At 43.5% G+C, this 25,528-nt stretch overlaps 1 protein-coding gene across 1 annotated transcript in view; it reads left to right on the forward strand.

Annotated features, from left to right (window-relative positions):
* MEGF6 (multiple EGF like domains 6) overlaps window positions 1-25,528 on the forward strand; it is a 388,067-nt gene that overhangs the window by 277,207 nt on the left and 85,332 nt on the right. The window contains exon 6 of the mRNA XM_051988745.1: window positions 3,800-3,922. Within this exon, the coding sequence (XP_051844705.1) occupies window positions 3,800-3,922 (123 nt within the window). The remainder of the gene's footprint in view (window positions 1-3,799; window positions 3,923-25,528) is intronic.

Below are 25,528 nucleotides of genomic sequence, written 5' to 3' on the forward strand. Positions count from 1 at the left end.
AATGCATTCTTTTGTGGGTTTGGCAGCTTTGGGGGGTCTCCAGTGCCACATCCTGCCTCCCCTCTGTCCGAGCAATCCATCATCTCTTCAGAAGCTGTTCTGAACGAGGTTTTAAGTGTCTTTCACTTCGAATTTGGTTTTCTCCTTTTACCTCCTTTTCTTTCCTTCTCAGCTTTCTTGTTTTTTTTCTTTGCCTGAGGGAGAAAGCACAGGGGAATGCATCCACTGGAAAAGGAGGTGAGAGATTTCAGATGGGAGGGGCTGGTAATGCTGATGCATTCCAAACCCTGCCAGTTGGGTTAGGTACCTGGCTCAGCTCTTTGATGAAGAGATTAGAAATGCACTGCTTTCTCTCCCAGAGTTGTCTATTCTCTCCTGCTCCAGTATTTCCTCTCCTCTCCACTCTACTCTTCCTCCTCCTCCTCCTTCTCTCTCTCTCTCTCTCTCTCTCTCTCTCTCTCTCACTCACTCTGTCTCCTGTTTCTCTCTCTCTCTGTCTCCTGTTTTTCTGTCTGTGTTTCTGTCTGTCTGTCTCCTCTCTCTCTTTTTCTCTGTCTCTCTCTGTCTCCTGTTTTTCTGTCTGTATTTCTCTCTTTCTCTGTCTCTGTCTCTGTCTCTGTCTCTGTCCTGTTTTTCTGTCTGTGTTTCTTTCTCTCTGTCTCTGTCTCTGTCTCTGTCTCTGTCTCTGTCTCTGTCTCCTGTTTTTCTGTCTGTGTTTCTTTCTCTCTCTCTCTCTGTCTCTGTCTCCCTCTGTCTCCTGTGTTTCGGTCTGTCTCTGTCTTTCTATTTGTCTCAGTCTGGGTCTGTCTCTGCACTAGGAGTCAGGAAAGTCCTAGTTTAAAACCCACCTCAGACACCTACTAGCTGTGTGACTGGACTAGTACCTCTGGTGGGAGGGCTTGCTGAGTCCTTTTAAAGGATGTTTGTTCATCCATCTTTGGTGTCCACTTCCATCCAACTCTGCTTGTGTGGCCACAGCCTGATAAATCATCTTGGTTAATGGACTAGACCAGGTTGAAAGGAGCTAACGGACTCATTGGTGACTTCGGGGGATTTCTGTCCCAGGCAGGTGAAGACTCCTCTTCAGGAATGGGCAGAGCAGAGTAGTTTGTTCCCATGGCCATGAAGGCGACCAAATCGGGGCTATGGAGAGCTTAGAGCTTGGTCAGACTTAAAAGGTGCTAAAATCACTGCATCCTGCACACTTAAAAGGTGTCCATCCTGCCTTCTGTCTTGCCAGTGGACTTCCATGAGTCTAGAAGAAAGAATGAGGTTGAGCTTCTGTGCAACTCTGTCCCATTTCAGTCCAATTTACACTCAAGTCAAAGCATCATCACTCCATGTCATTAGTTCTTTTTAAAAACAAAAACCAAACAGCAGTGACAACAGAAATCTCTTCATCTCTTCCTAGCTTCCTTCAAAACCCAGCTAAAATGCCCCCTTTAACAAGAAGCTTTTCCCAGTCCCCCTTAATGCACCTGCCTTATTGAGTGACCGACTGCCTTCCCTCTGCTGGTTTTCTCCCACTTATCCTGTATAGATCCTGTCCATCCACGATTATTTGCCTACTTTCTACTCCATCTGACCGTGAGCTCCTTATAAGGTCAAGGACTATCTTTTGTCATTCTTTGTAGCCCCATCCTTTTAACACAGTGCCTGGCATAGAGTAGGCACTTAATAATGGCTGAATAAGTTATGGCATCCGTGTGTTATGGAACATTGTTATTCTATAAGAAATGACCAGCAGGATGATTTCAGAGAGACCTGGAGAGACTTACAGGAATCGATGCTAAGTGAAGTGAGCAGAATCAGGAGATCATTGTACATGGCAACAACAAGATTATATGATGATCAATTCTCATGGATGTGGCTCGTTTCAACAATGAGGTGATTCAGGCCAGTTCCAATGATCTTGTGATGAAGAGAGCCATCTATACCCAGAGAGAGGGCTGTGGGAAGTGAGTGTGGATCCCAACATAGCATTCTCACTCTTTGTTGTTGTTTGCTTGCATTTTATTTTCTTTCTCATTTTTTCCTGTTTGATTTGATTTTTCTTGTGCAGCAAGATGACTGTATAAATATATGGATATATTGGATTTAACATATATTTAACATATATACTGGATTACTTGCTATCTAGGGGAGGGAGTGCCAAGATCACCATCTAGTATCCCTAAATCTATAACAGTCACGATTTCTCAAATTTCCAGTGGGAAAACTTCCTAATGTTAGAGGCTTGTTTGCATTTACCTGTCAAGTTTTTTTTTCCTCTCCTTGTTTCTTCCTCTGTGTGTGTGTGTGTGTGTGTGTGTGTGTGTGTGTTTTAAATAACTCCTTTATCTACACTCCATCTTTCATCGTCCCTGATGGAGTTTTTGAAACTTCCTTAATATGTCTAGAATCAGTATGGCTGTTCCATCAGGGTGAGATGGATTTGGTTTATTTTTTTTTTTTTGTCATGGGGAAGGGACTTGTCCAGTATCACACAGCTAGGAAGTATCTGAGGCTAGGCTTGAATTTAAGTTTTCCTGATTCCACATCCTGCATCTATCCACTATGCTATTTAGCTATCCTAGTACCACCTAGCTGCCCACCGTACATCTAATTTGTTCCTATATATCTCCATGCTGACTTCCCCCCCCTAGAATGTAAGCTCTTAGAGGGCAGGGATGCTGTTTTTGTTTTTCTTTCTATTCCCAGCATATAAGCTGGCACATTATAGGGTGCTTAATATATGCGTGCTGATGGACTTGACTTTGTATCCGCCAGTACATTTACCTGATACATTATAGACAACAGGATAACAGAATAAAAGGGAAGGGGCATCAGAGGATGTCTAGTTTAAGTCCTTAATTTTACAGAAGAGGAAACTGAGACCCATAGACTTGAAGCAATTTGTTTAAAATCATACAGGCTCTAAGAGGCAGAGGTAGAATTCTTTTTTATTGTTATAAAATAATCAATTATTTATTTACCTAAATGCAGAAGATTGAATAATCTTGACTCAAAAGTAATTAGAAAACCACAGTTGACTTTATGAGCCCTATTTTACAAGTGAGGAAACTGAGGCAGACAGGGCAAATGGCTTGTTTAGGCTCCCAAAACTAGAAACATCTCAACTAAAATTTGAGCTCGGGTTTTCCTGAATCCTGGTCTGCTACTCTATTCACTGTAACACTTAGCTGCCTACCCTGACAATATATGGATATGACCATTTAGCCATGGCAGCCAGTGGTTAGAACTCTGAACTTGGAATCAGAAAGGCTTGAGATTCAAATCTTTCCTCAGATATTTGCTAATTGTGTGATTGTGAGTCACTTAGTCCCAGATTCAGTTTCTAGAGGTAGGATTCAAATCCAGGTCCTCGGACACTAAATCTCTCACTGTAGTGTGCTGCCTTTACTCATCTGTGAAATGGGGATTACAATGCTTGAATTACTTGCCTTGAGGGATTGTCGTGGAGCTCGAGCAAGGCACTGGATGCAAAGAGCTTGGCGGATTTTACGGAACTATAAAATTGTCAGTTATTATGAATATTAAGGGATGAGTAATTTTTGGGTAGGGCAGGGAACAGCAAAGGCAGGATCGGGCATGGTGGAGGGGGGGAAGGAGACTGGCCCAGTGGAAGTAGGAGACGGTTGTTATCCTGGGGCGTTGACTTGGGTCGCTCTGAATCTGTCACACAGTGAGAGGTTGAGGATGGCGCGAGGGGTGGCGGCTGTCGAAGGTGGGGGGACACAAGCCCCTTAAGTCTACCCTGCTGTTCAACCTCCCTTCTTCTCTCCTCCTTTCTTTCCAGATGTCGATGAGTGCCAGGTTCACAATGGGGGCTGCCAGCACAGATGTGTGAATACTCCAGGCTCTTACCACTGCGAGTGCCAGACTGGCTTCAGGCTCCACACCGACGGCAGGACCTGTATCGGTGAGCAGGAGGCACCCCCTCTCCTTCCTCTCTGTTCCCTCCCCCCATGGGACTGGACCGTCCTCCAGGCCTCGGGGAAGCAGGTTTCCTTCTCTGTGCCAAAGCCCTCCTCCTCAGGGAGGGGGGTAGAGAAGGCTGTGGTGGGGAACGGGTGCTCTGTGGGCACATTGAGACTGGAGGGGCGTCTTCCCTGGCACACCATGGGGAGAGGATGTCCCTGATCCTCGCATTCCTTGGATCTGAGAGAAAGGGATCGTGGATGGCTTGCCTCTTGGATAGCCCTCATCTAAGGGACATATATATATATACATACATACGCACATACATATATACATATATATTATATATATATGCATATATATACTAGAAACATTCTAAATAAAGAAATTACAGATACAAGTTAGAAATATTTCACCTAGATCAGATTGTTTGCTATTGTGGGGAGGGAGGAAGAACAATTTGGAACTCAAAATCTTACAAAAACCAATGTTAAAAACTATTTTTACACGTCATTGGAAAAAATAAAATATTATTCAATTAAAAAAAGAACGAGATTCTCCAGGAGTCTGGAACTTTAAACTCCCCGGGCGTAGCAAGATTGTTCCTCTGGGGCTTAAATGACCCAGCATTTGTGGCTGAGTCAGCCAACTGAGGCTCCAAGACTCCTCCACATTATCTGTAATCTTGTCATTCGATTCAGTTTAATTCAGTAAACTTTTATGAAGCATTTGCTATGTGCTGGGCACTGTGCTGAGTGCTGGGGATATAAAAAGAGGCCACAGACCCTTCCTTTCCTCAAGGAACTCATCATCTAACCTCTCTGGGCCTCGGTTTCCCCATCTGTAAAATGTGGAGGTCAGGTCCTTTTCAGCTGTAAGTCTGACAGCCTGGGAGCCTCTGCAATGTCCCAGGGAAGAGTCATCCAGACCATGCTTGAAAATCTCCCTTGAGAGGTGTGGGCTGCTCTCAGAATGAGGGGAATAATGCATCAGGGATCATCTCAGGACTTGAGAATTAAGAGGGATTTCAGGTGAAGCTTGTGCAGTCTATAACTCATTAAGCCTTCCCTAGGCAGTGCACCAGGGAATTTTAGAGGTTATTGTTTCATTTAACAGATGAGAAACCTGAAGTCAAAAAGTGACTTGCCAGGGACATCCAATCAGCATTAATCAGCATTTGAACTCGGATCTTCTTGAGTCCAGATCTGACTCTCTCTATTCTTTGCCACAAATCGCCATCCAGTCAGACCTTTAGTGAAGAGGAGCCCACTCCCATCCATTCCCCTTTTGGGCAGTTCTGAGGAAGTTTTTCCTCACATCAAGTCCACACCTGCCTCTTTGCAGCTTCCACCCCTGGCTGCTAGTTCTAACTTCCTCTTCCATACCATCACCCTTCAAATATTCACATAATCTATCATGTCTCCTCACCAGCCCTCCTCCCCTCCCAGTCTTCTCTTCCTCGGGCTAATCATCCCGGGTTCCTTTAACGGATCATTGTGTGACACGATCCCAAAGCCCTCCTCTAGACCCTGTCCACTTTGTTAAACTTCCTAAACCGCGGAGCCTAGGAAGGGCCCTGCTGGTGAGGGCTGACCCGGGGAGAAGCAGCCAGCAAGATCCTCTCCTTTTTGGAAGCTAGCCATTTCCTCAAGAAGCTCACATTTGATTTTGTTTTTTGTTTTTGCTGGAGGTGCTAGGAGTGGAAGAGAATAGAAGGGCCTGGCAGCCCCCCTTTTCCATACAGATCCTTGAAGAATTAATGGTAGGTCTAGCTTGGGTGGGGCAGGGTGGAGAGACAAGGCTACAAGGGAAGTTGGCAGAGTGACAATCCATCAGCAGGGCCCTACCCCACCCAGCATCCTTCATGCCTCTAGGTACACTTGGCTCCTGAGCTTGTACTTGTTTGGATTGTTTTTATGATTTTTTCATATGAGTTTGGAGTAATCATTTCTCCTCTATCTTTCCAACTACATTGTAAGCTCCGGAGGCAGAGATGGGAGTCTCCTCATCTTCCCCATAGCACCTAGTGCTGAGGCTCTCAGTCCGTTGATGAAGACTGATTGATTCAAAATGCAGACCCACCTGACCTTTGTTTACTGGATTCCAGGGAACCCAAAGCCCAAGGTGATGAATGAATAGATCAGGGAGAGAGGAACAAAGAGAGAGAAAGAGACAGAAACAGAGAAAAAATAGAGACAAAGAGTGCAAGCAGAGAGGGTAAGACAGAGATTAAAGTATAGAGAGAAAGAGACAGAGAAAGAAAGGGAAAGAGACAATCTAGAGGGAGACAGAAAGACAAATACACAGAGAGAGAAAGAGAGAGAGATACAGAGAGGCAGAAAGAGAGATGGAGAGGAGAGAGAGTGAGAGAGAAGAAGAGAAAGACAGAGATGGAGTGGAATAGAGAGACAAAAACACAGAGAGACTGATGGAGACAGAAAGAGAGAGAGATGGAGAGGGAGAAAGAGGGGGAGGGAGGAAGACAGATGCAGAAAGAAATAGAGAAAGAGACACAAACACACACACAAAGACAAAAAGAGCACAAAACAGAAAGAAAAGAATGGTAAAAGCTAGAGTTTTTAAGTGTTAATGGTTTGCTTATGTTATGGCTCATCTGATCTTCTGGACAGTTCTATGTGACAGGTGCTATTTTATCTTTATTTTATAGTTAAGAAAATTGAGGTTCAGAGAATGACTTGCCCATTGCCACAAAGCCAATGGGGCCTTGATGGGATTTGAGCCCATCTTCCTGGCTCCCAAGCCAGCATTCTCTTCATAGCCACAGTAGCTCCCATTTCTATCCACAGAATTATAGAAGCAACTAAATGATTCCCCACCACTGTGCGGCATCCAGACAAGTGGTCTCCAGGCTGTAGGAGGAGCGATGGATTTCAATCCTTATTCACATCTTGATTTTGCTGCTGAATGCCAGTGGGACCTTAGAATCTCTCCCTTTTCCCTCGGTTTCTTCACATATAAAATCTAGGCAATCTCAGAAATCCCTTTCAGTTCCAAATCCATGATCTTTGACTCACACCTATAGAGAAAAGGATCCTTTAATATCCCAAAGCATCCCAATCAATTTATAGATAATTTTTGTTGTGGGGAAATTTCCCCTTATACCACGTTGAAGTCTTTATAGTGGCAAGATATAGACAGGATAAATTGGAGGTAAGCTCAGAGGGAAGGATGGAGAAAGGGCTCTTAGACAAGTTGGGGGAGAGGTGGCTTCCCCTCCTTGTTTCCTGCATTCCCAATTCTTAGCACTTCTTTTGAGATAACTAATTAGACTTTTAACTCTGGCTCAGGGCAGTGTGAGCACGCTTACTTGTTCCCATCTGACAGCCCCCAGCTATGAGGGGAAGCTGCCACTAATGAGCCAAATGGTCAAGATCATGGCCAGAAAATGAGATCATAAAAGCTCCAAATTCTACTTTTTGTTCAGCATGGGTTGGGAGGTCCTGGTTGGATAACCATCATTTTGTTTTTGGACCGGACTTCTGTTTGCCTTGAGATAAGGAATTGTGGGTGAGGAAGCCCCCTCAATGTAGACCAACACTTTCTCTGTCATTTGTAGACTTAGGGGGTTTCTTCAGCAGCTGAGAAGTTAAGGGACAGGCCTGGAGATACAGAGGAGGCAGGATTTGGTGTCATAGGCAGGATTTGAACTCAATCCTTTCTAACTCTGAGGTTACCTCTGAGTCCAATAGTGTAGAAGAAGTAATAGTAGTAGTAGTGGTAGAAGTAGTTGTAGTGACAATGATAACAGTACTACTGTTACTAGTTGTACTGTAGTACTACAGTAGTAGTGGCAGTAGCAGGAGGACTACTAATAGCAGCAGTAGTAATAGTAGTATTAATAGTAGAAGTAGCAGCAATAGTAGTAGGAGTAGCAACTGTAATAATAGCAGTAGTAGTAATAGTAGTGGTAGCAGCAATAATAATAATATTAACAACAGATGTAATAATAATAGTAGCAGGGGTAGTAATTGTAGTAGCAGCAGTAGTAATAGTATTAGTAGGGGAAGCAACAGTAGCAATAGTAATAGTTGTGGTAGCAGCAGGGCGGGATAGTATTAATAGATGGTAGAAGTTGTGATGATAGTATTAGGGAAGAAACAGTAATAATAGTAGTACTAGCAATAATAGTAATAGTTGTAGTAGTACATCAGTAATAGTAGTAGTGGTAGTACTAACGATAGTAGAAATAGGAGCAACAGTAACAATAGTAGTAGCAGTGGTAGTAATAGTATTAGCAGTAACAGCAGCTAAAGTAGGGGAAGCCACAGTAGTGATGGTGATTGACAGTTGTGGTAGCAGCAGCAGCAGCAGTATTAGTAGTGGTAGTAGTAACAGTAGTAGAAATAGTAGCAATAGTAGTAGCAGCAATGATAATAATGGTAGTAGTAGTAGCACTAGTAGCATAGTAGTAGTAGTAGTAGTCGTAGTGGTGGTGGTGGTAGCAGCAATGGTAATAATAGCAGTATCAGCTGTAGTAGTAATAATAGTAATAGTAGAAAAAGTAGTAATAGTACTCGTAGTGGTAGCAGCAGTAGTAAGAGTAACAGCAGCAGTAATTACAATAGTAATAGCAGTAGTAGTAGCCAACAGTAATGATGATAGTATTAGTAGCAGCAGCAGTAATAATACTAGTTAAACCCAAGAAGATGAAGTCCAGTGGGAATAAAAGTAAATTTTTACTTTAGATTAACTCACCTTCCACTAGTACAAGGTGGCAGGGGTAGAGTGAGGAGGGAAAAAAGGCCTAGATGGAAAGCAGCTCCTCTGAAAAAGATCTTAGCATTTTAGTAGACTAAAAAAACTCAATTTGAGCTGTTAGGGCGATAACATGATCTCGAACCTCATGAAGAGAGACAAAACCTCCAGGACCAGAAGCGAGCTTGCCTCTGGGCTACATCCACCCTTCTCAGACCACATTGGCTGCTGGGGGCTCATTTTGGGCACCCCCATTTTAAGTAGGACATTGGTAAACTGGGAATATCCAGAGAAGGGTAATTCTAATGCATGAAGGATCTCAATTGAATTTGTGTTGTGCAATGATCAGTGGAAAGAACAGAAATTTTTTAGCCCAGAGATGAGAAAATATAGGAAGAACACAAGGGCTGTCTTAATTTAAAAGGCTGCCCACGTGGAAGAGGGATTGCACTCCTGTGTGGGCCCAGAGTGTGATGGAAAGTTGTAAAAGGGTCAGTCTCGACTTAACCCCTGGGAAAGCTTCCTGACAGAGTTGTTGCAAGCTGGCCTGGGCTACCTTGGGAGGGAGGAAAGGAGCAGCTTGCTTTCATTGTGCCTAGGAGGGCGCTGGAAGCCTAGATGAACACTTGCTAAGTATAATATAAATATGTCATTTAAAAATGCATCCTCAGTTCTCAGTATGTACCTGGCACATAGTAGGAGCTTATTAAATGTTTATTAGATTGGGTTGGATTAGAAGGAATTGAGATCGGGGTCGATTAAGAGTCCCTTCCAGCTGAGATTTGGGGATGTCGGCATTGTGGCGAATCCAGGATGTAATAGGATGGCTGTGGTTAGAACTCATTCATCCCTTTATTCAACACATATTGTTGCTCACTGATCATGTGCGAGGCCTTGTGGCTAGGACTCTGGGGATGCAGAGATGATTAAAATGGTTCCTATTATCTGGGAGCTCACGGTTCTCAAACCATGTGCCTCAGTGGTTCCAGACTGCCTGCTTTTTGGCCAATACTGCGTAAATGATGTCTTGTGCTCCAAGCCGACTCCCTTCCCTCTGGAACATCTTCGTTTTCCCTCCTAATCTTGCCCCATTAGCATGTGTTGCAAAGCTTGGTGCTCTTGCTACTCGCTGTTAGGATACCTTCTCAGCCAGGGATTAATGGGATGTTTTTGGACTAGCTGGAGGAGAGTTGGAAATGGAAAGAGAGCAGTGAGCCAAGGAGAAGGTGGAGGAGGGAAAGGGTATTGGGCTTGGCCCAGCCCCGTCTTCAAGCTGGGGAATGAGCCCTGAGGTCCCTGCTCTGGCCCAGGATGGAGGTGAGGGGAGGGGGGTAGCAGATGCAAACTAAAAAGTGTGTTAAAATGCAGCCATTTCAAAGAGTGACCCTGAAGGTTAGTGTCTTGCCATGGAGGATGAGATTAGAAAATAGGATCTGATAGTTTCAGGAGTGGGTAGAATAGGCATACTACACACAGATGTACATAAACATGTACACACAGACATCCCTTAGTGTGACAGAGGATGTACAAAGTGAGGGGAGGGGGGGAAGAGGGCCAAGGATAGGGAGGAGAGGAAAGAGATAGAAAAGAAAGGAGGAAAGGAAGTGGAGAAAAGAAAGAAGGGAAGAGAGAGAGGAGACGGATGTAGAGGGAGAGAGAACAGGAGGAGAAGGAAAGAGATGAAAAGAGGGAAAGAGAGAGGAAAGAAGGAAGAGAGGAGAAAGAGGAGAAGATGAAGAAGAAAGAGAGGGAAGAGAGAGGGGAGATGGATGTAGAGGGAGAGAGAACAGGAGGAGGAATGAAAGAAATGAGAAGAGGGAAAGAGAGAGGAAAGAAGGAGGAGAGGAGAAAGAGGAGAAGATGAAGAAGAAAGAGAGGGAAGGAGAGGAGTGTGGGTAGAAAGCAAAGAGATACACAGCCACAGAAGAGAGAGAAGATAATAAGGGAAGATGGGGGAAAGCAAAGCCCAGCTGGCTTATCTCTCCCTCCTAGGGAACCAGATGGGCATTCTTCCCTTCTTGACTTTCGTTGTGCCTTCTAGGCAGAAAGAGGAAGGAAAGAAGCACTTTGGTGCCTGCTGCCTACATGGGAGAGGAAGAAGGGCAGAGCCTTTGCTGTCTGACACCTTTGACATCCTTCTTCTCCCATCCCTCCCCTACCTCAGGGCCAGTCTTCCGCGCAGGACGGTACAATCCGAGGCCGCCTGGAAGGAGCCCGTCCCAGCAAGTGCCCGAGATTCCACTTCTCACATCCCTTTAGGATGCAGGTGCTTCTTGGGAGTAGCGATGGTAGTGATGGTAGGGGTCACTGACCTAGTGAAACTGGGAAGGGTTGGGGTAGGTAGATGGAATTCGGCAAGGACAACGAAGGCAAACTCAGTTTCTCCAGCATCTCTCCCTCCATCAGGCAGGGTGAGAAGAAGGGAAAGCATTCTCCAGAGCCTTAAATCAGACCTAGCTATAAATCGGTGTCTTTGGGGGGATCATCTAGAGGTCCACGCAAATAATCCTTCCTAGACGGGTCGGGCCCAGTGACCCTTTGGATGAAGGCTCCAGAGCCTGGAGCTCTTTGCGGCCTTTCTGCTCACTCATAACTCGCTTAATGTTTCCTTCTCTTCCCTGTGGCTCTGCAGTTCAGGCTTGGCAGCCTGCTCAAAGCAGAGATGGAAAGGCCGGGGTAATATCTGCCCCAAGGGCTCTCTTAGAGAGTGCTACGGTCACGGCAGATACGCTCAGCTTGGGAAGGGCCAAGATGACTGATGGAAAGAGAGCGGCTGCGAGGCTGGCCCGAGCCAAGGACCGGAGCTTTCACTGGCCATCGGCCAGGGAGCTCAGTGGGATAGAGTACAGCGTTAACGAGACCAGGGTCACAGGTTTGTGTCTTATCTGGACTGGCTAAAGAGCCAGGGAGAAAAGCTATGGTTTTTGTCTGTGCTCGGATTGTAGTCTGAGTGAACCCAGGTTGACCTCTGACCCTGGTCACTCTTTGACCCTAGCTTTAGACACAGATTGAGTGACCTCTGACCCCAGGACTGATCACAGTCAGGCATTAAGCTCTTAACTCTGGCTCCACATTGACCTCAAGCTCCTGCCAGAGACTAACTATTAACTCTGTCCGTAGACTGACCTCCGGCTGTAGTCACATACTGAATCCTAACTCTGACCTGAGGCTGACCTTTCTCCCATCACAGATTGGGACGGGACTCTAGTTTCAGACTGGCTTCAAAGCCTACTGGATGTTTACTGATCCCAGGATACGTTTCTTAGTAGAGAGGATGCTAGATTTTTATTTTTATTTTTTAAAATTTTTCCCATAGCCTTATGACTTTGGGAAATCACTTCATCTCTATGCTTCAACCTCCTATTCTGTAAAATGGGAATAATAATAATGATGCTGCTGATGCTAATAGTACTGCCTCCCAGGGCTGTCTTGAGGTTCAAGGGAGATCAGTCAAGCAACAAGCATTTATTAAGCACCAACTATATGCTAAGCATTGTCTAAAGCTCTTTGCAAATCTTTAAGCCCTTTACAGATAACAGCTATTATTATTATTGTCATTATCATCATCACCATTATTACCAATGATTTAGAGAAAGCTATAGATTGAATGCTTATCAGATTTGTAGCTGACACAAGTCTGGCAGGGTTAACAGGTACGATGAAGGACAGGATGTCAAAATGGACGAACATTGGGCCAAATTTAAGAACATAAAATTCAGAAGGTCTAAAGGCAAAGCCTTACTATTAAGTTAAAAAAAATCTATTTCATGAGTATAAACTCTGCAGAAGTAGGTACAAAAACAGAATGAGGAGTTTCAATGAACTCCAAACTCCTAGAAAGATTGGTTCAGTCTAATTCACTCTCTTGCTAGATGAAAAAAACTGAGACTGGCTAAAAAGTTAAACATTTTATTGAAAATAGCTCATAAGAAAAATACGTACCACAAATAACTTAGAATGAGACTACAGGGCTGCAATGTTACTGTTTGGATCTTTGAGCAATTTTTTAAAGTCAACTGGACTCGTCCAGGGTCTCATCGGTATAAGTGATCTATGTAGGTTTGATCCAGAGTCCTTGGAGGCCAAATTCAGCCTTCTTTTCATTGTAAAGCTAATGCAAAATTAGGTTATGTTAGAAAGAGTGTTTGGAAGTTGGCTAGTGATCATCCCAGTGTAATCTGTCCTTCCTAGACTATATGAGGAATTTAGTGTCCAGTTTTTGTGGCTACAGTTTAGGAAGGGCATGGATAAATTGGAAAGCATCCACAAGATGGCGACCAGAATGATGGAGAGCTTTGAGACCCATCTAGCCATGGATGGATGGATGAAGGGCTATCTTATAAAAAAAAGTGATTATATTTGTTCTTCTTGGACCCAGACAGCAGAACTAGGGGAGGGCAGTGAGTAGAAGTCTCAAAGAGATAGATTTCATCTTAAAATAGTTTTGTAAGAAGTTGTTGTTTGTCTTTTCAGTTGTTTCAGTCATGTCCTACTCTCTGTGACCCCACGTGGGGTTTTCTTGGCAAACATATGGTTTGTCATTGCCTTCCTCAACTCATTTTACAAATGAGAAAACTGTAGCAAACTGACTTAAGGGACTTGCTCAGGATCACACAGCTACTAAGTGCCTGAGGCTGGGTTTGAACTCAGGAAGATGAGTCTTGCTGACTTCCAGCCCAGCACTCTATGCATTATGGCGCCACCTAGCTGCCCCTGCTTTGTAACAAATAAAACTGTCCAAAAGCGGAAAAGGCTTCCTTGGATGGAAGTGGGTTCCCCCTTACAGAAGACCTTCAGGTAAACTTTGGATGACCACTTTGTTGGTTATGACGAAAAGCAAAGCTTCTTAAATTGTGGATTGCGACCTCGTTTGGGGTCACATAATTGGATGTGGGAATTGCAAAATTATGATTTATTTTCATTAGGTGTTTGCTTTGTAGACCTATTTCAATATACCTATGTACCGTGTAAAAATTGTTTGGGCAAAAAAAGGGTCACGAGTTTTGAAAGTTTAAGAAGCCCCGATGTAGAGGGGATTCACATTTAGGTACTTGTTGGATTAGACGGCTCCGATGTCCCTTTCAAGTTGAGATTTGGGGATTCTGAAATCTACCCCTAGTCCCTGCCCAAAGTGACTCTGGCCACAATAAAGCTGAGTGAGAAAGTACAGAGGACTTAACTCATCCCATCTTTCCCTTGGAGGAAGAGCTCGCATCCCTTGCTGAGCTCATGGTTAGTCAGTGGTACCATCTTGGTATAGAATATAAGGAACCCTTTCCAAACACCACTCGCCCTCAGTGTGGGAGGCAGTCCTTGTCCTATATGTTACCATGGCAATAGACTTTGGATGCATGGGCTTAGCAGGGCAGCGGCTGGCCCGGGATCGGGACTGGTCCTTTGTCTCTGCCCAAGCAGGCTGCACCTTGACTCCGACGTAGCGATGCCCTTTTGGTCCGCTTTGAGACAAAGGACGACGACCATCGGGATAATCCTTTCCCGTTTTGCAAGGGGGTGGGGGGAGGCCCTACGGTTTCTTCATTATAACACGGTCGAAGCAGAGCATGTTGGCGTCAGACTGGGATTCCTTCCCCTGGATCGCTCGCCCTTTCTCTCCTGGGCTTAACTCCCCTCTCCTGCACTAAAGGAAGAGATGAAACGCCTCTCCCCTGGATGCCTTCCTTCCATGTGGCAGGGACGCCGGCCAGGGCCGTTTCATACCGAACTCAACAAGTTCCTCGGGCCCTCCCATGTCCCACGGCTGTCTGGTGCTTGGAAGAGAGGCAGCAACTCCATAAAGCTCCAGTGGGACTGGAAGTAGAAACATCTGCTGGAATGCTGGGTTTGCGTCAAGGAAAATAAGATTTAACTATAAATGTACATCTCTCTTGCCTCTTCTGAGAAGGAAACTCAGGTGGATTCTGTTCCCCTACGCCGCGCATCTTGTCCTTTCCTGTCACGCGCTGCCGTTGCAGCACTAAGATGAGAAATTACATAGAAGCAGAGTAGGGTAAGGGAGACGGCACTGGGTTTGGAAGCGGATTATCGGGGTTCAAATCCCGACTCTTCCCATCAGGCTCTTTCTGCTTTGCTTTTCTGTGCCTCAGTTTCTCTATAAGATGTGGAAGTTGGACGCCCTCTGAGGAAAGGACCTTTCGGGTTTCTTCTGGGACTCAATCTATGATCCAGTGACATCATCAATCATCAGTCTTTATTAAGTACCTACTATGTGTTGCTAGGAGCTGCTGGCAATATAAAGATAAAGAAACTATGGCCCTTCTCAAAGAATTAACATATTGTGGGGGAGGGAAGGGAATAATATGAGTGTATACACACATACACACACACACACAGACAGACAGAGACAGAGAGAGACAGAGAGAGAGAGAGAAAGAGAGACACACAGAAAGAAAGACAGAGAGAGGGAGGGAGGGAGAGAGAGAAGAAAATAAATGAATAAATCCAAAGCCTTTAGGAAAGGAGTACACTAGCCACTGGGGAGGGGGGATTCAGAAAAAGCAAGGCTTCTTAGCATAGCCTCATTGAATAGCTGGTGAAGCTCATCTGTCCCTTCTTGGTACCATGTTTTGAAATGCACAAAATATAAAAGAAATCAATGATATTCTGAAAGTGGGGTCATTTCCCTCCCTCCAAACTTGCATACGCCCTCTACCTCCAAATCAACCTATGGGTGTTTACTAGGAACCACTGCTCTGGATGACAGTCCTTGAGCTTGAATGTCCTGAAGGAAGTGGGGATTTTGAGCAGGGGTGGATGACTACTGGTCGGGAGCAGTAGGAAGGATTCTTGTTTTTGTTCTCTCTCTCCTTCTCTCCTCCCCCTCGCTCTTTCTCCTTTCTTCTCACTCTCCTTTCCTCTCTCCCTCCCTCCTTCTATCTCTCTGTCTCCTCTCATTCTCTGCCCCCTGCCAACAGACCCCAATTTCCCATAGTTCTGAGGATCACTTGCCAGTGTCTGCCCACCTAGGATAGGGAGAAAGCAGCAGCCGCCCCTCAGATCCATGAGCCCCACTTGGCACGCAGTGGATGGAGACAGCTGGGCCTGCTTTGATCAGTGTGCCTGTGGAAAGTTGCCTTGAGTTCTACATGTCCCAGGACAAGAAGGATGTTTTCATTTCCCAGATGTGGGCAATTTTGCTGTCCCTGTGCCTGAAGTACCTCCCTCCTCATCTCTGCTTCCCAGCTCTTGTGACTTCAAGGGTCAGCTAAAGTCTCACCTTCTGCAGGAAACTTTTCCCACCCCCCTTAATTAGTGCCTTCCTTCTGAGATTATCTCCAATTTACCCTGTCTATATTTTGTTGAAGGCAGCTAGGTGGCAGAGTGCCAGATCTGGAGACAGGAATTCTCATTTTCCTGAGTTCAAATCTGGCTTCAGACACTAGTTGTGTGACCTTGGACAAGTCACTTACTTTTGTTTATCTCAATTTCCTCATTTGTAAGATGGGCTGGAGGAGGAAGTGGCAGACCATTAGCTGGGTGACCCTGGATAAGTCACTTACCCCTATTTATCTCAGTTTCCTCATCTGTAAGATGGGCTGGAGAAGGAAGTGGCAGACCATTAGCTGGGTGATACTGGACAAGTCACTTACCCCTATTTATCTCAGTTTCCTCATCTGTAAGATGGGCTGGAGAAGGAAATGGCATACCATTAGCTGGGTGATACTGGATAAGTTTTAGCCCAGTTTACTTCCATTTCCTCATCTGAGGAATGAGCTGGAGAAGGAAATGGCAAAGTGCTCCAGTGTCTCTGCCAAGAGAACCCTTAACGGGGTCATTAACAGTCGGGCATGACTGAAAAGCAATTCAACAACAACCTGTCCTGTTTAGTTGTTTGCACCTTGTTCCCCCATGTTAGATTGCAAGTTCTCCGAGGGAAATGACTGACTTTGACCTTTCTAGTCCCAGTGCTTAGCATAGCGCCTGGCACACAGTAGGTGCATAATTCATGATTGATGAGTTGAGGAGCTACAGAGCAGGCAGAGGGAGGAGACCAGGGCAACTGAGGATCTCAAGTTCATGTCTTATGAGAATTGTTTCGAGGAACTGGGCATGTTTAGCCAGGAAAACTAAAGTTCCAAGGGAGCTATGATAGATGTCTGAAGGCTCGTCATGAGAAAAAAGGAATAAATTTGTTTTGCTTGGCCCCAAGGATGGAATCGGGGGCAATGAGAGGAAGCTGAAGAGAAGCCCAACCAGACTTGATATTGGGGGGGAGGTTCTTAACAGAGCCACCAGTGAATCACCAAGCATTTTTAAAGAGCATCCTGGGTGCCAAGTCCTGTGCTACAAGAATAAAAACAAAGATAGGACCACTAGGGGCACCATAGTGGATAGAGCACCAAGTGTGGATCCTATTCCTGAGTTGAAATCTGGCCTCAGAAACTTATTGGTTGTAGGATCCTGGACAAGTCACTTCCCCTCATTTGCCTCAGTTTCCTCATTGGTAAAATGAGCTGGAGAAAGAAATGGCCAACCACTCCTATAACTTTGCTAAGAAAACACCAAAAGGGGACGTGAAGAGTTGGCCATGAATATGACTGAATAATTAAAACAAAGAAAGATAAAAATGCAATTTCTGCCTTCGAGGAGACCTCATTCTAGTGGAGAGGTAGAAGACAAGTTGTATAAATCACAAGTCATTAGCAGGGTGGGGACCTCCCTCCAAAGGTGGGATTGGATTGCCTCAAGAGATGGTGGGCTCTTTCTTCTTGGAGGTCCTCAAGGACGAGTCAGAGGAACCCCTTATTTCAGGTTTGGGTTAGACTAGATCCATCCATAAATCAGTAGGAGATAGGGTGGGCTAGGGGTCAGAAGGATTAAGTTTAACTTTCACGGTTCGACCTTGAGTAAGGCCGTCTCCCTTGGGTCTCGATGTCCTCATCTGTAAAATGAGGGAATTGTACCAAATGCGAGCCCTTTGAACTGGAGAACTCCAATTCTAGTCAACAACTGACATCCTTTCCAATTGTAAAAAAAAAAAAAATTCTGTGATTCTGGATTGAGATGCTGGGACTGCCTCGGGCACTTCTGGCTCAGTCCCTGCTGGCCCCAGTAAATCCCCTTAATCCCCTCGATTCATTCTGTGGAATTCTCCTGGAGATACACTTCCTTGCATGTAGTTCCAGGCCCTTGCCAGGAGGCCAAGAAAGCAGTGATTGAGAGCTGTCTCCTTGGATCTTTGCTTCCTGGGATCGTCTTGGATCTCTAGGGATCTACCACAGAGCAGATTCACCTGCTATCTGCTCCCTGCAGATCTGGGGACCTACGGAGAATTTTCCAGAGCTAGAAAGTGTGTCTGGTGACTTCAACCAACGCTCAGCATATTCCTGGATAATTAATTCCAGGGCAGCCGGCCTCCCCCTCTCCCCAAGGAGACCCACCCTTGGTTCTTAGAAACCCACTGAAATCACATCCAGCTAGGGAAGGGCCACCCCTGTCCAAGCAGTAGGGGACCCAGGGCTCGTAAAACTGACACCCGGGAATCCCCAGTTTCCTGGACAGTCTTTGCCACTGGTTCCAGGAAGGGGCCAGAGCCTTGGCTTCTGTCTCTGCCTCCAGCATCCACTCGCCTCTATAGTCCTCAAGCCAGGATCTTGGGAGGTTTCCCAAGTAGGGAAGTGACATCCCAGGGTTGGACTCACAAGGTATGGGAAAGGCTTGCTGCTGTGGATGGTTCCCACTGGACTTAGCTGCTCACTCATTCGCAGAAGACTTACTCGGTCCCGGAGCAGCCGTTGGAAGGTGGCACGTGAGGTGGGACCAAGAAAACGTGCATCATCCTCAGGCTCAGGCGGTCCTTGGCCAAAGTCCCCTCTTAACAAGAACTTCTTTGAATTTGCTGTCAAGGAGGTCAGCTAAGGAGATGACAAGGAGCCCAGCAAGGGAATGGAGAGAACTGGAGTTAGTGGCTGTTGTTGGTGCGTGTGGAGACCCTGGAGATTAAGAAGGGCACTTGGAACCATGCAAGGATGTTCCTCTAGACCAGGGATCCTCAAACTACAGCCCGCGGGCCAGATGCAGCAGCTGAGGACATTTATCCCCCACACCCAGGGCTATGAAGTGTCTTTATTTAAAGGCTACAAAACAAAGTGTTTGTTTTTACTACAGTCCGGCCCTCCAACAGTCTGAGGGACAGTGAACTGGCCCCTATTTAAAAAGTTTGAGGACCCCTGCTGTAGACCATTCACATGCCCGGATTCCAACTTGAACAGTGGATCTTTTTGGTCATGGTTAGATCTGTGTGAATAGATGAGTTACTCAGAACAAGGGTGATGAGAGTCCAGGAGATGGGCAGAAATGCCCGTTCCCCCAGGCTGTATGTATGGCTTTAACTCGACCCCGTCTGGATCCACGCCAGCCCAGAGAGCCTTGCTGGAGGTCCCCGCTGGGGAGGGGAATGAAGTAAGCTCTCAGGCATCTAGGGGAGAAATGCCAGGAAGAGTGTGTGCCCCCAGCAGCCTCGGAGGCATGTGAGGAGGGGGATCATCCAGGCCTCCTGTGAGTCCTTCACTTGCTTCTCTTGCCTGACTCCTATTATGGCGGGCTTTCAGCTGGCTGCTTTCTGCTGGGTGCTGAGGGACACAGGTGTCCCAGCTTCCAGTGGGGAGCTTAAGAGATGGCTCAAGACAAAGCTCTGCAAGTACAGCTGGGCTGCAGCTGGATGGAACAGCTCCAGCTAGCTACCAAAGTGGTGATTGGGCGGTAGTCGATGCCATGTATTGAACTACCTCAGTTGTGTACTAGCAGCTTTGGAAAGACACAAAAGAAAGGAGGAAAAAGGGTCCCCATCACTGGCTTAGAGATATCTAGTCAGAAGGGACCTAGGAGGAAAGCTGGTTCATCCCCCTCATTTTACAGATGAGGAACTGAGGCTCAGCAATGACACATCCAAGGTCACACAGATGGGAAGTGTCAGAGTCGGGATAAGGACTCCACTTCTGGGTCACTAATTTTAGCTTCAAAGTCATGGGTATTGGGGTGGGGGAGGGCAAATAGTTCTGGAGAGGTGGCTGGGAAGGAGATGTGTTTTGCTCTGATAGATTTCTTAGTCTGATGCAAAATGCCCTTTTACATACCCAAAAGTGTAGATTAATGATAAAAGATTGTTGTTTTGGGTCTGTACTGTCGGTGTCTTGAATTATGAGAGATCCTGGTATAGTTCTCAGAAATTTACCTCAAAAGCAGGAAAGTCTGGCTTCTAATCATAACTTTCGCCACACTGGGTGGATGACCCCGGGCATTTACTTAATATCTCAGTGTCCACAGAAGATTTCCTAAGACAGGTGGATTTTTAAGCCTCCATGAACTTTCAAAAAAACTTGATAACTATATTTCACTATAATTGCTTTTTAAAAATAATTCTATGTATTCTAGGTTATATATTTAAAAGCGTTGTTCAGAAATCCAAGACACACACACACACACACACACACACACACACACACATATATATTTCAAGACTATAAATTTCTTTCTTTTTTTTTTTTATAATAAATTTTATTTTATTTAATAATAACTTCGCATTGACAGAATCCATGCCAGGATAATTTCTACACGACATTATCCCTTGCAATCACTTATGTTTCGTTTTTTCCCCTCCCTCCCTCCTCCCCCCCCCAGGATGGCAAGCAGTCCTATATATGCTAAACATGTTGCAGTATATCCTAGATACAATACATATTTGCAGAACCAAACAGTTCTCTTGTTGCACAGGGAGAATTGGATTCAGAAGGTAAAAATAACTCGGGAAGAAAATCAAAAATGCAAATAGTTCACATTCATTTCCCAGTATTCCTTCTTTGGGTGTAGCTGTTTCTGTCCATCATTTCTCCAATGAAACTCAGTTAAGTCTCTTTGTCAGAGAAATCCACTTCCATCAGAATACATCCTCATACAATATCGTTGTCGAAGTGTATAATGATCTCCTGGTTCTGCTCATCTCACTTAGCATCAGTCCTTGTAGGTCTCTCCAAGCCTCTCTGTATTCATCCTGCTGGTCATTCCTTACAGAGCAATAATATTCCATAACATTCATATACCACAATTTACCCAGCCATTCTCCAATTGATGGGCATCCATTCATTTTCCAGTTTCTAGCCACTACAAACAGGGCTGCTACAAACATTTTGGCACATACAGGTCCCCTTCCTTTTTTAGTATCTCTTTGGGGTATAAGCCCAATAGAAACACTGTTGGATCAAAGGGTATGCACAGTTTGATAACTTTTTGGGCATAATTCCAGATCGCTCTCCAGAATGGCTGGATTCGTTCACAACTCCACCAACAATGCATCAATGTCCCCGTTTTCCCGCATCCCCTCCAACATTCATCATTGTTTTTTCCTGTCATCTTAGCCAATCTGACAGGAGTGTAGTGATATCTCAGAGTTGTCTTAATTTGCATTTCTCTGATCAATAGTGATTTGGAACACTCTTTCATGTGAGTGGTAATAGTTTCAATTTCTTCATCTGAAAATTGTCTGTTCATATCCTTTGACCATTTATCAATTGGAGAATGGCTTGATTTTTTATAAATTTGAGTCAGTTCTCTATATATTTTGGAAATGAGGCCTTTATCAGAACCTTTAATTGTAAAGATGTTTTCCCAGTTAGTTACTTCCCTACTAATCTTGTTTGCATTCGTTCTGTTTGTACAAAGGCTTTTTAATTTGATATAATCAAAATTTTCTATTTTGTGATTGGTAATGGTCTCTAGTTCATCTTTGGTCACAAATTTCTTTCTCCTCCACAAGTCTGAGAGATAAACTATCCTATGTTCCTCTAATTTATTTATAATCTCGTTCTTTATGCCTAGGTCATGGACCCATTTTGATCTTATCTTGGTATGTGGTGTTAAGTGTGGGTCCTTGCCTAATTTCTGCCATACTAATTTCCAGTTATCCCAGCAGTTTTTATCAAATAATGAAATCTTATCCCAAAATTTAGAATCTTTGGGTTTGTCAAACACTAGATTGCTATAGTTGACTATTCTGTCTTGTGAACCTAACCTTTTCCACTGATCAACTAATCTATTTCTAAGCCAATACCAGATGGTTTTGGTGACTGCTGCTTTATAATATAATTTTAGATCAGGTACAGCTAGACCACCTTCATTTGATTTTTTTTTCATTAATTCCCTTGAGATTCTCGACTTTTTATTGTTCCATATGAATTTTGTTGTTATTTTTTCTAAATCATTAAAATATTTTCTTGGAAGTCTGATTGGTATAGCACTAAATAAATAGATTAGTTTAGGGAGTATTGTCATCTTTATTATATTTGCTCGGCCTATCCAAGAGCACTTAATATTTTTCCAATTATTTAAGTCTGACTTTATTTGTGTGAAAACTTTTTTGTAATTTTGCTCATATAATTCCTGACTTTCCTTTGGTAGGTAGATTCCCAAATATTTTATGCTATCAACAGTTATTTTGAATGGAATTTCTCTTTGTATCTCTTGCTCTTGGATTTTGTTGGTGGTGTATAAGAATGCTGAGGATTTATGGGGATTTATTTTGTATCCTGCTACTTTGCTAAAATTATGAATTATTTCTAATAGCTTTTTAGTAGAATCTCTGGGGTTTTCTAGGTATACCATCATATCATCTGCAAAGAGTGATAGTTTGGTTTCCTCATTGCCTACTCTAATTCCTTTAATCTCTTTCTCGACTCTTATTGCAGAGGCCAGTGTTTCTAATACAATATTGAATAATAATGGTGATAGTGGGCAACCTTGCTTCACTCCAGATCTTACCGGGAAAGGTTCCAGTTTTTCCCCATTGCATATGATGCTTACTGAAGGTTTAAAATATATGCTCCTAACTATTTTAAGGAAAAGTCCTTTTATTCCTATGCTCTCAAGTGTTTTTATTAGGAATGGCTGTTGGATTTTATCAAATGCTTTTTCTGCATCTATTGAAATGATCATATGGTTTTTGTTTGGTTGGTTGTTGATATAGTCAATTATGTTAATAGTTTTCCTAATATTGAACCAGCCCTGCATTCCTGGTATAAATCCTACTTGGTCATAGTGTATTATCCTGGGGATGATTTTCTGTAATCTTTTTGCTAATATTTTATTTAAGATTTTAGCATCAATATTCATTAGGGAGATTGGTCTATAATTTTCTTTCTCTGTTTTCAGCCTACCTGGTTTAGGTATCAGTACCATATCTGTGTCATAAAAGGAGTTTGGTAGGACTCCTTCAATCCCTACTTCTTCAAATAGTTTATTTAGCATTGGAGTTAATTGATCTTTAAATGTTTGATAGAATTCAGATGTAAATCCATCTGGTCCTGGGGTTTTTTTCTTAGGGAGTTGATTGATAGTTTGTTCTATTTCTTTTTCTGAGATAGGAGTGTTTAGGATATTTACTTCTTCCTCTGTTAGTTTAGGTAAGCTATATTTTTGGAGGTATTCTTCTATTTCATTTAAGTTGTCGAATTTATTGGCGTAAAGTTGGGCAAAGTAACTCCTAATTATTGCTCTAATTTCCTCTTCGTTAGTGGTGAGTTCTCCCTTTTCATTTTTAAGACTAACAATTTGATTTTCCTCTTTCCTTTTTTTAATCAGATTTACTAAGGGTTTGTCTATTTTGTTGGTTTTTTCATAGAACCAACTCTTAGTTTTATTAATCAATTCAATAGTTTTTTTACTTTCAATTTTATTGATCTCTCCTTTTATTTTTTGAATTTCAAGTTTAGTGTTTGATTGGGGGTTTTTAATTTGTTCCTTTTCTAGCATTTTTAGTTGCAAGCCCAATTCATTGACCTTCTCTTTCTCTATTTTATACAAATAGGCCTCTAGAGATATGAGATTTCCCCTTATTACCGCTTTGGCTGCATCCCATACATTTTGGTATGATGTCTCATTATTATCATTTTCTTGGATGAAGTTATTAATTATGTCTATAATTTGCTGTTTCACCCAATCATTCTTTAGTATGAGATTATTTAGTTTCCAATTATTTTTTGGTCTACTTTCCTGTGGCTTTTTATTGAATGTAATTTTCAATGCATCATGGTCTGAAAAGGATGCATTCACTATTTCTGCCTTACTGCATTTGAGTTTGAGGTTTTTATGTCCTAATATATGATCAATTTTTGTATAAGTTCCATGAACTGCTGAAAAGAAGGTGTACTCCTTTCTGTCCCCATTACATTTTCTCCAGAGATCTATCATATCTAATTTTTCTAGTATTCTATTTATCTCTTTGACTTCTTTCTTATTTATTTTGTGGTTTGATTTATCTAATTCTGAGAGTGCAAGGTTGAGATCTCCCACTATTATAGTTTTACTGTCTATTTCTTCTTGCAGCTCTCTTAATTTCTCTTTTAGGAATTTAGATGCTACACTACTTGGTGCATATATATTTAATATAGATACTTCTTCATTATTCATTCTACCCTTTAGCAAGATATAGTGCCCTTCCTTATCTCTTTTGATTAGATCAATTTTTGCTTTAGCTTGATCTGAGATCAGGATGGCTACCCCTGCTTTTTTGGCTTCACCTGAAGCATAGTAGATTTTGCTCCAACCTTTTACCTTTAACCTGCATGTATCACCCCGCTTCAGGTGTGTTTCCTGTATACAACATATTGTAGGATTCTGGCTTTTAATCCATTCTGCTAACCGCTTCCTCTTTATAGAGGAGTTTACCCCGTTCACATTTATGGTTAAAATGACCAATTCTGTATTACTTGCCATCTTGTTAACCCCGGTTTATGCTTTTCTCCCTTCTTACTCCCTTACCCCCTCCCTTACCCCCCTTCCCAGTATTAAGCTTGTGAGCTCCCCTTGCTTCTCACAGCCCTCCCTTTTTCAGTATCCCTCCCCCCCCTTAGAGTTCCCCCCCCCAACTTACCCCTTTCCCTCCCAGTTACCGTATTCCCTTCCACTTAGCTTATTCCTTCCTTTTTCACTTTTCCCTTCTCACTTTTCAATGAGGTGGGAGAAGTTTCACCATAGATTGAATATGTCTAAAATTCTTCTCTTAATGCCAATTCTGAAAGCAGTAAAATACTCACTATTTTCATTCCTCTCCATTCTTTCTCTCAGATATACTAGGTTTTCTTTGCCTCTTCATGAAATGTAGTACCCCCACTTTCCTTTTTTCTAGTACAATGTCCTTTCCACAACTAGTTTCTAGAACAAGGTATACATGTATTCTTTATACATCTTTACAGCCGAAATATAGTTCCCAAGATTAATCTTTACCTTTTTAGATTTCTCTTGAGTTCTGTGCTTGTAGATCAAATTTTTTGTTAAGTTCTGGCTTTTTCATCAGAAATAGATGAAATTCGCTTATTTCGTTGAATGTCCATCTTCTTCCCTGGAAAAAGATAAGACTATAAATTTCAAAACACCTCGGTCCAATGATAGATGGACATTGAGGGAGTTCGCTTTCTACAAGGATCAGATTATAGGTTTGGTTTTTAAAAAATCCCAGTGGTTAGCACAATGCCTGATGTATCCTTATTGAACTGAATTGAGACCACAGTTCAATGGGTGAGACGTGACCTTGGCTCCTGGCGGAGTCACTGTCCAAGGTAGAGGGGCTCGACATGGCAGACGCAGGCAAAGAACGCTTCATGAAGCACACCAAAGCCCGGCTGCATGCTGCTCGACATTTGAGTGTAGAATGACCCAACAGGTACGAGGGCAATCCTGGGATCCTCTTTGAAGACTTGGGTTAGTGTCAGCCCAAATCTTTCCTGAAAGCAAGTTCCTGGGGCTTCGAGAAATACGAGTGTTCAGGGTTTCTTCCAAAGATTTAATCTTAAACAAAACAACTTTCTGCTCCTTTGTTTTCTGCTTCTTCATATACCTGACCTGGGAAACTCTGAAGGATGCTCTGGAACCCCCATGGGGCTCT

The sequence above is a fragment of the Antechinus flavipes genome, chromosome 3 (assembly GCF_016432865.1).
Source record: "Antechinus flavipes isolate AdamAnt ecotype Samford, QLD, Australia chromosome 3, AdamAnt_v2, whole genome shotgun sequence".
In the NCBI taxonomy this organism is placed as follows: Eukaryota; Metazoa; Chordata; class Mammalia; order Dasyuromorphia; family Dasyuridae; genus Antechinus; species Antechinus flavipes.